Source organism: Dysidea avara, chromosome 11, assembly GCF_963678975.1.
Source record: "Dysidea avara chromosome 11, odDysAvar1.4, whole genome shotgun sequence".
Classification (NCBI taxonomy): Eukaryota; Metazoa; Porifera; class Demospongiae; order Dictyoceratida; family Dysideidae; genus Dysidea; species Dysidea avara.
This window is the reverse complement of record NC_089282.1, coordinates 19,174,536-19,188,946: the sequence shown is the minus strand read 5'-3', so window position 1 is coordinate 19,188,946 and position 14,411 is coordinate 19,174,536. Positions and strand designations below refer to the sequence as shown.

General features: G+C 37.3%; 1 protein-coding gene across 2 annotated transcripts; it reads right to left on the bottom strand.

The window, feature by feature from the left end:
• Positions 1-893: 893 nt before the first annotated feature.
• On the bottom strand, positions 894-14,390 carry LOC136238812 (E3 ubiquitin-protein ligase Itchy homolog). Of its 2 annotated transcripts, none has more exons than XM_066029413.1 (11): positions 14,141-14,390; positions 6,987-7,069; positions 6,874-6,919; positions 6,785-6,817; positions 5,913-5,969; positions 5,828-5,859; positions 5,476-5,776; positions 5,117-5,257; positions 1,425-1,563; positions 1,264-1,377; positions 894-1,204 (listed from the first exon to the last, which is right to left on the bottom strand). In XM_066029413.1, exons 1-11 carry the CDS (start codon positions 14,177-14,179, stop codon positions 978-980), a joined length of 1,212 nt encoding a protein of 403 aa, XP_065885485.1. In that variant the 5' UTR covers positions 14,180-14,390; the 3' UTR covers positions 894-977. The 2 variants fall into 2 exon arrangements, with proteins under 2 accessions (XP_065885485.1, XP_065885486.1); XM_066029414.1 differs by having other exon boundaries at positions 14,188-14,390.
• Positions 14,391-14,411: the final 21 nt, after the last annotated feature.

Here is a 14,411-nt window from a genome sequence, read left to right as displayed (position 1 = left end):
TTGTAGTGGAAACATTTGGCGTTTGGTCTCCATTTGCTCTTAGAGCTCAATTGCTGACTGCACTACAGCCAGAAGTACATGGTGCTTCTACTAAACTGATTGGCTTAGGGGAACTTGCTGCAGCAAATTTCAGTGTTGCTTTGGACTAACAATGCTAGAATGGTACTAAGATACTGGGCTCTGCAGGGTGGAGACAATTTCCCTTCCCTGAATTCCTAGTTTGTTTCTGTAGTTATTGCAGGTAGTTTTAAGGTAATTAAGGTGTATTGTAGTTGGTTTCTTTTTAGTAGTTAGTTATTTTAATTGTAGTTTACTGATTTATAATCATGTTTGTGGCATTTCTAGTTTATACAAGTGACTAATATTCTAATATGTTCACAGGTTTTATAATCTAGTAAAGCCAAGGGGAGCTTGTATGTCTCCAGTGACCACTATACCAGCTGGGGATCTCATTGGAGATTTCCCTGTAGAACTTGTTTGTGACAACCACATCTGTACCATGATAAAAGTTGATTCTGGAATTTGGTTTATATGACTTTAAGCAGAGAGGAGGTGGTTTATGGTGGGTAATGAATGGATCCACCCATATAAACATAGTGAAATCACTTGTTTGAAGATAACCCAATTATCTGCTGACCCCCAGTGCACCACATTATTCTGAAACTATATTGAGTCTAGTTGTCTAAACTACACAATGGAAATATGCAACTAAAGCAGCAGCATGCAGTGCATACCCTACTATGTATTTTGACCATTACACTGTATCTACCATTCTATACACCATGCCAATAAAGAAATGTTGCTAACCTTATAGGAGCCCTGAATTATGAGTATTAAAACTTTTGATATTCCTATTAACTACTGTATGTACCTCAATTATAGTATAGCTGGCAGTCACAGAATAAATTATAAACTTTAAAACCACGTAATAAGCATACTACACACTGTTCTGTTCTACACTACACACTGTTCAGTAACTACGAATAACCATAGCCTCTGTTATGTTTAAATCCATATATCATATTTCGTTTAAACTCTTCATATTTGTCAACATACTTTGTAGGCAAAGTGAGGTTTGATCCACAGGTAGAGGCTGTTGGGTACTTGTTGTTGGCATTGAAGTACAAAGTACACTCGGCAAACCCTTCTGGTGGTATTCGTTCAGAACCAGTAAAAAATCGTAATGCTAGACTGAGATCTCCTTCTAAAAATGTCATACCCTTGTAAAGTTAGATTTTTAACAACAAACATCAAGCTGTATACCTTCCATTTCTTCTAGTAAGTCAGTAAAATAAATGTACGTTGTCTTTTCCCGTTGAAGATCATTTGACCCCTCACTAGAAAACACTTTCCTTGCAAAAACCTGGATCACTTGATCTATTTAACATTAGATTAATGTATAAAATGACTTTTTTGTTCTGTACCTGCTGTCAAAGGATCATTTTGGTACACAAAAAGTCGTTTGAACAACTCTGAATGATCTCTTATAGCATTTAGCACACCGGCATCTGCCAGTCCCACAATTACATCATCTAGTTCAGCTTTGATAGCTACATGACTACTCTGCAACAGAAGAAAACACATTCAAGAAGTGTGCACACTGAAGTCAGTTTGCACAAACAGTCTCCCCACATATACACTATTGAGCATCAAAACACAAGTACCGTATTTCTATAAATATATATAAGCTGCGAGAAATTTTCCCGAGTTTAATTTTCGTGTTAAACAATTTTCACTGATTTCCTCAAGCAACGAAAATTTTTTAACAATGAATTACGTAACTTTATTAATTCTGTACGGCCTTTTTTGTATATAGGAGCTGACAAGCAGCGAAACTGAAGTGTGGCGTCTCCATTCCATGGAGGCTGCACCCCAGATTCAGAAGTTGTCCGTCACAAATCAAGCAATTAACTGGAGTGGAATTGCTGTAGCTAGATGCATATGTGCATATATACTTCATTTAAATTAAATGTGTCCTGTAGTAGCTGTCTATCACGGAATGGCATCATTACCAATATGCGGTGAAATAGACGAAAACAGCTCCCCTCTCTCCTAGGATGAGGGAGGCCTTTGTTTTTAAGACTGCAGCAAAGACATATGCTTGACACGGCAATGGCCAAGCCTCAATCCAGATAGCCAGAAAGTAGTTAACCGAATTTATTCAACTTCTCAAATATTACGTTAGTAAAATTTTTTCACGTAATTAATTTTTGTCGGATACTAGCTTCGACAAAATATTTTTAACGGTTTATAAATATAGAAATACAGTAGTTGAATCAAAGAAAGTCGATCATATGTGTGTCATCTGAAATAGTTAAATATCAACCAATATTTTAGAATAGATCTAAATAAAATTTATTCTGGGGGTCTTACATCAGTAGAAAACATATCTTCCCTAGCTTTTAACATGCTTTAACACCTAGCACACTGCTTGATTATGTAGCATGCATAATAGGGTTATGATGCATGCATCCTCTGGAACTCAACTACGGAAAGCTGGTTTAAAAAGGCAGGTTTGATCCCAATATAAGATCACTGTACAGTTCTTAAGCTTCCAGAGACTGACCAGAGGCCACTATATTATATTATCTGGCCTTACGTCTTGGTGAGGGCACTGACACTATCAACTCAAATGGTGAATCTTGATAGTAGCATCCACACAGTTAATCACTTTCTTTCAGTCTTTCTTTACTTCCTTTACAATGCCTTACCATTAGCTTACTTTATAGACATGACAGGCACCACTGGAACTGATGCACTTATGAAACAATGTGGTACTGTCTACTTCACTCAGGGAAATTTTCTGAACTACTTAGAACAAGCCGACATCAGAGTTTACACTATTTAGAACACAGTCATCATGTTGCTGCTTTGTCATTGCATAGGGCTAAAAAGTACAGTACTTTAAAATACGTAGGGTGTATAAGTCCATGCATTTATAATTAAAAGGAAAGCACACAAAATAAGTACTGTACATGAACCGCAATGACTAAACTAATAGCTAAAATAGATGTGGTTTGCTTATGTGATCCACTGAGCGAAAACCGTTTTTTTTTGTATTTTGCAAAATTATACTTTGCTTAAAATTGAACTGGGTAAAAGTGCATGTGGTACATAAAAATTATACGCATATTTTAATTGCTTCAGTATGTGCTGAAACAAAAGCTCACATCAACAAAACCTACACACCACCAGATTCTCCTGTTCATGGGGAGTAAGAAAATCTTGGTTCCGTGTTCATAAAGTGTATGGAACGTGTGTTATGGGCGCTTATTTATGATATGGTAGAAATAAAGTTTACCACTGTTATCAGCATCAATGTTGGAATGGTCTTTTTGTTCTTTGTCTGCACGAAGATGTACAGGGTATCTTGATCAATGTGCCAGTTCATGTTGAATGGACTAAGCCAAACCCTGCCTTCACAGCTTGTTTCAGTCGTGATTTATGATTGATTATATAAGTGCCAGTAATATATCAAGTTTATTCCTGTTACAACCATCTAGCGCTATAACTCAAAGACTATTCATCACAAAAGGCTGAAACTTTCCTCCACTTTGGTTACATAACAGAGAAATAATGGAATCCAGGAATGTTTGGTGAACACATGGATGTCGCAGGACTTGAGGGAAGCTGATGCCATGCACATAAATTTGTTATATATACAAACAATTTAGCTAAATCTATTTATGTTACGCTACTTCTAAAAACCAAGTCCACATATGCATGCAGTTTATATACTATTCCTTAATAATCAACCATGTATATTATTTAGTTTAGCTTCATGCCATTGCTAATTTTGTTAGTAACTGTATATTGTGATGCTTTGTGACAATGCCACTGCTAAGAAAGCGTGATTCATGTAAATTACTTTTAACCACAATTACACACAGAAGTATCTTCTCAACTGTTTTATAGCTTGTCTGTTGTGTTTTCTGACACAAACTGTTAAGAGAAAGCCTCAAGGTTGCCCTTCTTTATGTTGTATAAATACAGCACACGCCTCCTTTCACCTAGTCTGGTGCAGCTGACCTGCGCGCGTAGTGTGAGGGTCTGGTGACAGCCGCATTCAGTACCTGTGCAGATGGAATGCAATTAAATTTGAATACGCGTGAAACACGTGGTCAATTTCCGGTAACAGAGCGCGATAGCTACTGTACTTGCACTTGAATGACATCTATTTCCTCTATAAACCCTTATATTTGTGCTGGTTGTGGAAAAGACATAAGAAGCTTGCCATAATCAGTGGGTAAATCGGGAATAACGTCATAGAATGTTGTTAATTGGTCACTAAGCGATCTGATTGGACGCACCAGTTTTTCGTAAGGCTGGCACAGGTACTGAATGTGGCTGTCACCAGACTACCTTTCACCTCAAAGAGTTTTGCTATTCTTGATAGCCTGCAAGGCTAGATACACCATTTTCGGTTGTTTTACACTTGTATAACTCATTGTGAAAGGCATTCATAATGTCTTTAGCAATCCACTTCCCCAGCAACAATCATCCACCTGAAACTAAAGCTTATCTGCCTGAAAGCTAAATACAGGTGCTACATGGCTTTAATTTCTTACTGCTTTTTTGACTTACAATGTTTTGCTCATGTGGGTGTGGAAAGGCAAACAAATATACAAACACTCATACACATTTTTCTGAAAACAAGCAAAAAAAACAAAAAACCAAGTGCATGCCCACAACCAGCTATGGGTGCCTGCCTCGTTTAAAAAATCAACAAGTTAGTACCATTAAGATACGTTAATACACAATAATCACACACCCTTGCAAACACTTAGCTATTTTAATTCCTTTGCAAATTAATGGGACTGGACATGCCTAATTAGAAAACAAAACAATGGGGTGGAACAGAAAATAAAAGTGTACAACAGAAATAACATTAACCAAAACAACCAAGATGTGAAAAAGTATGTAACCTTTAAACAGTCGTTAACATAAAGGTGATGATAGCCAAGAAACATACCAGTGATATTAATGATACTGCATTGAAATGGCTGCAGTGATATTATAATAAAACTATGTAACCATTTACACTTTTGTCACATTTTCCATAAACTAAAAGCTATACTATTTTCACAGCTTGGTTTTTTGTTGGTAGATTTCATACTTCTTGCACAGAGTTTCCTGGTATACACCCTGTACTTTTGCTGATGTATCGGTATATTTCAGGAGTAAAAAAAGGGAAGCCAGAGCCACCATGGATAAATGAAAGGCCCATTAGCAATCCTATCTTTCTGAAATACTCTTCCTATAATACACATAACATGACTAATAACACAACAGACTGTTGACTACAATATAGTCAATCTAAATAAAACATTATTAAACACTGTTACCTCATCATAGTACATCATAGTACATATCAGTGTAATTAGTATTATATTTATAATTATTTATTTTAATTTACTGGACAGGGACAGTGTTAGGGGACCAGCCCACTAGAGTACAATTGCTGATCAATTTTACCTGTAGCTTCATTGGATTTGGCTTTAGTGACATATTTGGCGACTTTCCAGTACATAACTTGAATTTGATTTCTTTGGCAAGAAGACTCCACAACTCTCTTGTAAGACCTCCATAATCTATCCCTAACTCTCCCACAAACCAGGTTTTCATATTGGAACAGTTACAGTTGAAACTCTTCTTTCCAACCTCCCGGATCATATCGTCCAAAACATTTTCTCGTCTAACTTGTACCTGCTGGATTCCATTACCTGAGGTTTGGCTTGACAATTCCATAATGACATCATGTAAAGTAAGTGCACCACTGAAAACAAAAATGAAAGCATATGATACATAAACAATGCCCAATACATACTCCATCTTCTTTGAGTCCTCTACTTCCTTCAGCTACAGAAGTCGTATGCATACAAACATAAACGTACCATTGGTGTTTAATTTACTTTGTCATGTGCTTCAAATCCTTGATCGGCATCATAAAGGTAACTTCTGGAGTAACTCTACATTATATTCAAATATGAAATAACAGCTATCTCAAGATTATACAGGGCTGAAAGACACCAGAGAAGGTTGCAATTGGAAGCAGGAACAATTTAAGTACATATCATTGTTGTAAGGACCAAAGAGGGTATATGGCATTAAAACAAGTACTTGGCCCATTAAGTATGTCATAGTTTTCCCATCCCATTTAACAAAACCTTACCAACATGAAGCCTCATTTCCCAAGCAGCAGCAGCAGCAAGGCTTTATGTGGCATATGCATTACCAAATACTCAATTGTTAATTTTTTCACAAATGAATTTCCTGGTGTACTTTACAAGGCATACTGAATGACTTTATACAAATCCTTCTGTATGCCAAACCACTTGGTTATAGGTATGGGTGGTATTGACATTTTTGCCATACGATTATTGTCATGAGATATCACAATTATTGTCCACTTAACCACTGTACCAAAAAAAACTAAAATATTTAACTAAACGACAAAAATAAGATAAATGATTATTCTTTTTGAAAACTCCTTGATTATTACGATTATTCAGCCAATTTCGATTATCACTGTATGATGAAAATTAGACGATGTTGATTATTGCCAACAAAATAATCACGATATCACGATAATAATTGTCCATCCCTACTTGGTTAATTACTATAGCTAGGTGATACGCATCTGTATGCCTTGTGTGTATTATAATTCTTTTGAAACCAGCATGTGCGTACACATCATCCAATTCAAATAGTACATAACACTTTAATCAATAAGTAAATGCAACGGACTAACAGTGTCAATTAAGATATAATAGAATGGACTAACCCTTGATGGTCCTGGTTTGCTGATATCATCAACCTAAGAAAAAAAATTGCAATTGCATTAGTTTACAGGTAGCTACTCCTTATCCATACCGGTGAATTTCTTGACACAGCATCAATGTCTTGCATACTTGAACCACTGTAGCCGCATGCATTATATAACATAAATGCATGGAAACACACAAAGTAATGCTATTTGTACATACCAGTTTCTTAAGTGGTTTCGGAGTACAGAAATAGTTACTATTTCGCCACATCGTTTACATTGTCCTTTTGGCTGATCAAAACACTAATAAAGACGAAAGGTCATGTATACAGACAGAAAATGCATGATAGCACACACGGTAAGAATCGGTCACCTTTAGGCCAGCTAAATTAATATAAGTGGGGGTATGTAGCTGCTTTTGACATGTGGATTATAGTGAATCCAAGATGGACTTTCTAAACAGGTGGTCACATACTATATATAATAAGGCAGATTTCACCACACATGTCTATATCGAAGTGTATATTTAGCCGGTACCGGTTTGCAAACACTAACGACTACTGTGCCGGCACTAGTAGGTTGCCCCGAGCATTCAACTTTAGGGCACGCGTCTAGTAGGTTGCCCCGAGCATTCAACTTTAGGGGATGCGAAAAGTAGTTCCTTAGCGTTAGGGGTAGGCTAGAGTTCAGCTTTGGTTTCTTCTTCACTCTTGTTATCTTCAGTCGGATGTTTATAACGTAGAAACTAAATAATATGACTAGCTGCAGCACCGGTGGTATAATCGTTACAAACATTGCTTATGAGTACGGATGCCCGGGTTCGAACCCTCGCTTAGACAACTTTTATTTTCGCTTTCTTAGGTTTTTTGTACAAGTTTTTTTTTAATGCACGTAACATTCTAAGTATTATACCCTGAGATTCGCTAAGTTCACTCGATTGGATGCCCCGGTATGTCAAATCACATTTATAAAATACAAAAGAAGGGAATCAAGGGAGCTAGCAGCGGTAGCATAATCGGTAGCACACTGGACCATCACACTGGGATCCTGGGTTCGATCCCCCTTAAGTCAATATTGCACTATTTTTTTCGCCCTTTTGGTTCACCGTCGGTTTTTTGTCTAAGTTCTGTAGGGTTATGAAATAGGGTGAAAAGAGTGATACCCTGGTGGCATGGAATCGAGTGAACTTAGTAAATCCCATTATACCCTCCACTGCCGGCAAAATAGCCGGCAAAACAGTGTATCCAGTACCGGCTCTATATAACCTGCCTATCTATATAGCAAATGTGATTTTCATTATACCAACTAAACAGAAAATATTCTGGTAGCAATTTTCCACTGTCTTGTTCACATTCATTTTTGTGGCTTAGGGTACTCTATAATTTTAACACAAGAGACAACAGACTGCTGTAAACAATCCACCTGGAACTCTCCAACCAAGTTGGATCCACCCAGCTGTAAACAATACACACTCAGAACTCTCCCACCAAGTCAGTTGGCTCCACCCAACTGCAAACAATACCTGAGAACACTGCCCAAGTATTTCATAAATGGCCTTCGTTAAAACCCGGAACGGACTGGACTGGACCGGACCGGGCGAATTTTTTTTTGGAGGCACTTCTGACTTAGAAAATTTTTCATGTTTTGTGAACTTACCGTTTTTCTTTGTTTTACGGAAAGCAACATTATTTGCGGAGAAGGAAAAGGCATAGATTCTTCCCCTCTATAATCTATGGAAAAGGTCACACTGAAACTATTAGCCCCTGTGTATTAAGTGTGTTAGTCGTCTTCAAAGATGTTGTGAACAATGTACGAGACTTACCTGAATGGACGTTTCTTCCCTGCCGTCCGCCTGTCATCTCACAACACTGGCGTGACTCGATGGCTGAAAACTTCCGAGTGAAGGCCAAGGTGAAGGCATGAAAGGATAGAAGGACACTTGTAAGAAGGTGTCACAAGTAATAAAGACAGTTGGGAACTGAATGCGTAGTATGTGACTACAATATCCATGTTTGCTGTATACACTCTGACTACCTATAGCTATCTTGTACTTGTCATTATGTATGTATGTATCCAGGTGGTGACCACAGTAGTTTGTTGTGTGTAAAGTTAACATCATTATTTTTCATTATGCTATGTACCGTAGTATTGTGTGATTGAATAAAGTTCACAACTGCCGGGGTATGAAAAGGCTAGCACTCACTTTAAAACACTCCAAATAAATTCTGTTTCACATCCACCACCCGCATCTCTTTATTCCCAGCTCTAAGATGTTCTATTCCGTATTCTTCCACTATTTTCTGCATGCTGTACAGGCTTAATAAAATTGATTTGTAAGGTTTACCAGCTCACATGTCAGAATGTTATCACTGTTCATGTTTGTGTTATTCTTACAGTGTAAATGACGAAGGTACAAGCTGAAAATGTTATGTTGTTTGCTATGGCTGTACTTAGGCAAATAATAACTTGAAAAGCTGCCAATTTTATAATAGAAATACATGGACCGCCTGCCAAGAGAAGCAGAGAATTTATTTGGAGTGGCCTTACTAGCTTCATTCAAAGTATGCAAAATACAAATGGGATCCACACTGTAAGAGTTTTAAATATTGTGTTGTACCACATCTTTGGCTCTCAGAAGAATTTTGTTTTTGTTCTACAATTGCACTGCACCCTTGAATACTGCATTGTGAATTCATGTTACTGATGCTGTCATTCTTACCAACGTTGCAAGTGCCTTCATCATTTGGGTTACATTTTGTCCAGGTTTAGCGGGTCTCATTCACTTTTGAATAATTATTGGAATGACCACAAATTAGCTAGTAATTATAGGAATGGCCAGGAATAAATCCCAGGCCGGGTAGTGACTTGATCCACAGGCTGGGTAGTGACTTGATCCACAGGCTTAATGCAGTATCCATGATCAAATTAACATATGTTAATACTAACCTGTGACCAAACTAGAGGTGTACCGATAATCAGATCGGCTATAATATCAGCCACCAATATGGCAATTTTTACCAATATCGGTATCGGTACAGAACAGCAGGAGGACCGATATTGCTACCGATATTTATACAGTAGCAATAGTTTGTACATAAACGGATTGTGCATTGGTTTTCTACATTATTCATGTGGCTCTTTAGTGCCAATGGCTTATTGTTCACTCTGAAACAAGCGCTACGTTACGAGAAGCCATATAAATACACGCGATTCTACTGTCTGTTGCTGGAAAGCTTATCACAGACACAGTCTTTAGGCCCCTATTCGGTGATTATTAGTTTCTCATCCAGCCTTTCTAATTATTACGATGCGGGCGGGCGGGAGGGTATTACCATTATGCCATTATTTTATAATATTAACACACTGATGTACAGACCTTGTCCAAATTGTCTTTCTTTCTTACTACAAACATTTCCTTCATCAGCCTATTCTACTTTTCGTAATCGACAACTGTTTTTCGACAGTCAACTGAAAGCCTGCTTTGATGAAGTCAATAGAGCACGATTGCAACTGGCACTGCAGCAATTTGCTAAGGAAAACAACAGTTCTCCTGGTGATATATAGTGCATTGTAGCGTTCATCAACAAAAATTATTTATTTATTTTATTTTTATTTTAACTGCTTTTTAATGCAGGCAAGGCCTGCATTAATGGTCTGTGGGCAACTGGTGCCCACAGCCAGAAAAAGTATACGTACAACTTACATTTATTGAATGTATAAAATTACAATCAAATTAAGTTAGCTGGCTAAGGTTATTACATACATTTACATTTGGTATATAGTTGAACTATAATTTTAAAACTTACATGTGTATTTAATAATAATAAACTTACTTATATAGCTAAGTACTTATTTTAAGAGAGAGCAAGAAGAAAAAAAAAAGATTAATTACTGCTGAAGTTTGGTGGGCGAGGAGACTTGGAGCAGGTACTACAAGGGCAAACAAAGTGCATATTATAAGTTTGGTATCACGTGTTCTTCTGCGCATGCGCAGAGTAAATAATGGCTTACCATGCGGCAGCTTAAGAAGGATGCGGGCGGTGGATGAGAAACTAATAATCACCAAATAGGGGCCTTATAAATGAAGCATTTATAGAGTAGCTACCTTGTAATAAAAAGAAGGGTCACAGGATAACCAAGGAAACTTGCTGTCACAGTACCAGCTTTCTCACCAACCATTAGAATGCAGAAATATCCGTATAAGGCTTCATGGGAGTATACATAAAAATGTTTGTGGGTGCCTAATTGTCTGGATTGCACAATAGAAACCCAAGCTGTGTACCACCACAGGCAGAGTATAGTAATGAATACATGCACATGTTGTTGTAGGGTAGGTAAATGTACACTTTTAACTATAATGCAAATATCGGATCGACTATCGGTTATCGGCCTCTTTTGGTGGCACCAATATCGGATATCGATACATGCCAAAAACCCATATCGGTACACCTCTAGACCAAACATCATGCTAATAGCTATATCCAGTATGCAGTTATGAATTATCAAATTTGGAAGAGACCTATTTCACAATGTGGTCACATAATGGGCATTTAAAGGTAGCATATTGCTAATTTGCTTAGGCTGACCGTGGTCATGAAATTATAACTGTTGGCTTTCTACCCAAAACAAGTCGGCCATTGATGGAACAAGATTGTTATTTACGTTGAAGTAAAGTAACACTTAGTCCTAACTACTTAACTTTACGACTCAAAATTTAGATTTAAATCACACAGTTATACTTTAGACCACATGTAATCATTTTTGAAGGCCTTGGTTTGATCATTTATAAGGACTATCAATATAATTGGCAAGAATCAGTCAAATCATTGTACTGGCTATTTCACCAACAAAGGAAGAAATACCACGTCCATCTCTTTTCCACCCAATAATCAAACATGTAAGGGTAACGATGAGACCAAAAAATGAAGTCAATTAACCAGTCATTGGAGACGTGTACATACACATTGAGTTCAGCTACACATTTCGAGATAAGATGAACATCATTGTAACAACCATTAATGATTGGCTGGATATTGAGGTCGTGCTGCACATCTACTGATACTACTGGCCCACACTACTTTTATAGATTAAAAAAAAAAATTCTTGCCCATAATATTATATTGATTTGCAATATCTGATTGAATCTACCTAGTTAGCACAACCTGCAATTCTGGTGTACTACCCTGCAACTTGATTGCTACATCCATACATAATTTCCCTTGCTCCACTTTAGCAATACATTCAGCTGCCTTTGTACAAGGCTGTCAAACGAAAGATGTCTTCAAGCAACCTGGTTGATTTAAGGTATAGATGGACATAGCTTTATCATTATTGAACACTTTAATGTGATACCTGAGAATTTCACAAGCATGTACATATGTATGTACATACGGGAGCTAACAAATCTAGTCACATATATTAATTACTACATTGACGTTAAGAATATTCTACGAGTCAGTGATTATTATGTACAATATTATATAGTTATGTAGTAAAACTCTTTAGCAGTTTTTTAAAACAATGTGATAGCATTTACCTTTCCTAGTACACTATTTTGCAGACCTCATACACACACTCCAAGTTTGTCTCATGTATACATATACAGTAATGCGTAAGTATTGTACTAGCTTCTTGTGTATATGCAACTGGCCCTTCATGGTTTTCCAGCTCACTAAACATCATTTCCAATAAAGCCATGGTGCCAAAGCTGCAGAAACCAGACTCTCCAGTTCCATAAAACAAAGAGCAGAATGTGGTGGTCTATTTAGCCAGCAATTCAAAGGATGAGTTTGATTTTGTGTTTGTGGAAGCCAAATCAGTACGTGAACACGACAGGTACATAGTGATACCTTATAATGCATAGTTTTGAGTAACAAAACATAGTTAAGGTGTACTTGACAACCTCATTAAGACCACCTCATTATAGTGAGGATGTCAAGTATGTCCCAAACGTAGCTAATTAACAAGACCACCTCATTATAGCGTCAAGTACATCCCAAACATGATCTTAGGTGTACTGCATGACCTCATTAATAAGACCACCTCATTACAATGACCATGACAAGTACATCCCAGACATGATCTAAAGTGTACTACATGACCTCATTAATAAGACCACCTCATTACAATGACCATGACAAGTACATCCTAGACATGATCTAAAGTGTACTACATGACCTCATTAATAGGACCACCTCATTACAGTGACCATGTTGAGTAGTTAGGTCTCAAACATAGCTAAGGTATACTCGACACAAGCTCAGTAATATCAAAGTGACCAACTCAAGTAGGTCCCACACATAGTTCATGTGTATTTTAAGACCTTGTTGAAAGATCACCTCATGATAAAATGTCCATGTTAATTAGGTCATAAGCCTTAATTAGCTAAAGTATAATTATATACTTCATGCATAATACAAGTACCATTTTTATGTAGCTAAACACCACCACACCTTTAACTGAGGCCGAATTTAAGCAGTGTCATAATAAAAAAAAAACATTGTTTTATACTGAGTAGTGGTCAAGTTTGAATAGCTGTTGCATCAATTTTGTGAACAAGTGTAATAAATGCTAACACAAGTACAGTGAAACCTCTATAACTTGACGCTCAAAAGATTATATATTTTATTAAGGCTAAATCTGAACTAAAATTATAATCAAGGTTGCTTGACTATCAAGGTATAGTGTTAAAGGATTCGGGGATGTGCCCACAGTGGTTGGAACCAGCTGCCACTGAATTACCACAATATTGCCACCACTACTCACCATAATATACCAACTGCTACATATTCACCACTAACTTATGCAGATATATAGCTAAGGCCACTTCAAATAAATTCTCTACTTCCTGTCCGCATAATTACACTCGGGTAATTGGCAGCTTTTCAAGCCACTATTTGCCTAGCACAACCATAAAAGCATGCTTAAGCTTGTTCCTTCCTTTTTAAGTTGCAAAAATAGCACAAACGTGAAGTTGTGCCAACTTGATAGCGCTGTTGTCACTGTTTCAAAACAACTTTGTCAGTATGCAAGAATAACTGGAAAATAATGGAAGAATACGGAATAATGGAATAGTTAGAGCTGACAGTAACTAGATGCGGGCAGTGGATGGGAAACAGAAAATTTATTTGGAGTGGCTGTAGTGGAGCCCCACAAATGTTATAGCAAAAAAACACTACAATTCCTTTAGTACACAGTAGCAATATTTTCAAATCCACTGAGTAGCTACATATTGTAAAATTAGTGACATGCATGCAGACCTTCAGTTCTGGTCGCTGTAAAGACAACACTATAAACATCTAGATACCCAGAGTCTACCATTACAGCTCTCAATAGTCACATACTACACATTCAGTTCCCAACTGTCTTTATTACTTGTGACACCTTCTTACAAGTGTCCTTCAATCCTTTCATGTCTTCACCTTGGTCTTCACTCGGAAGTTTCAGTCAGCCATCGAGTCACGCCAGTGTTGTGAGATGACAGGCGAACGGCAGTGAAGAAATGTCCATCCAGGTAGGTCTCGTCCTTTGTTCACAACGTCTTTGAAGACGACCGACACACTTAATACACAGGGGTTAATAGTTTCAATATGATCTCTTCCTTATCCGCAAACATCAATATTGCTTTCCGTAAAACAAAGAAAAA

Excerpts from the sequence above, each read along its gene's own strand:
- LOC136238812 (XM_066029413.1), bottom strand. The coding sequence starts at position 14,179 with ATGAAAGGATTGAAGGACACTTGTAAGAAGGTGTCACAA. Across the intron at positions 7,070-14,140 it reads CTTGTAAGAAGGTGTCACAA|TGTTTTGATCAGCCAAAAGG; the intron begins GTAATAAAGACA and ends CGTCTTTATTAG. Across the intron at positions 5,258-5,475 it reads CAAATCCAATGAAGCTACAG|GAAGAGTATTTCAGAAAGAT; the intron begins GTAAAATTGATC and ends TGTGTATTATAG.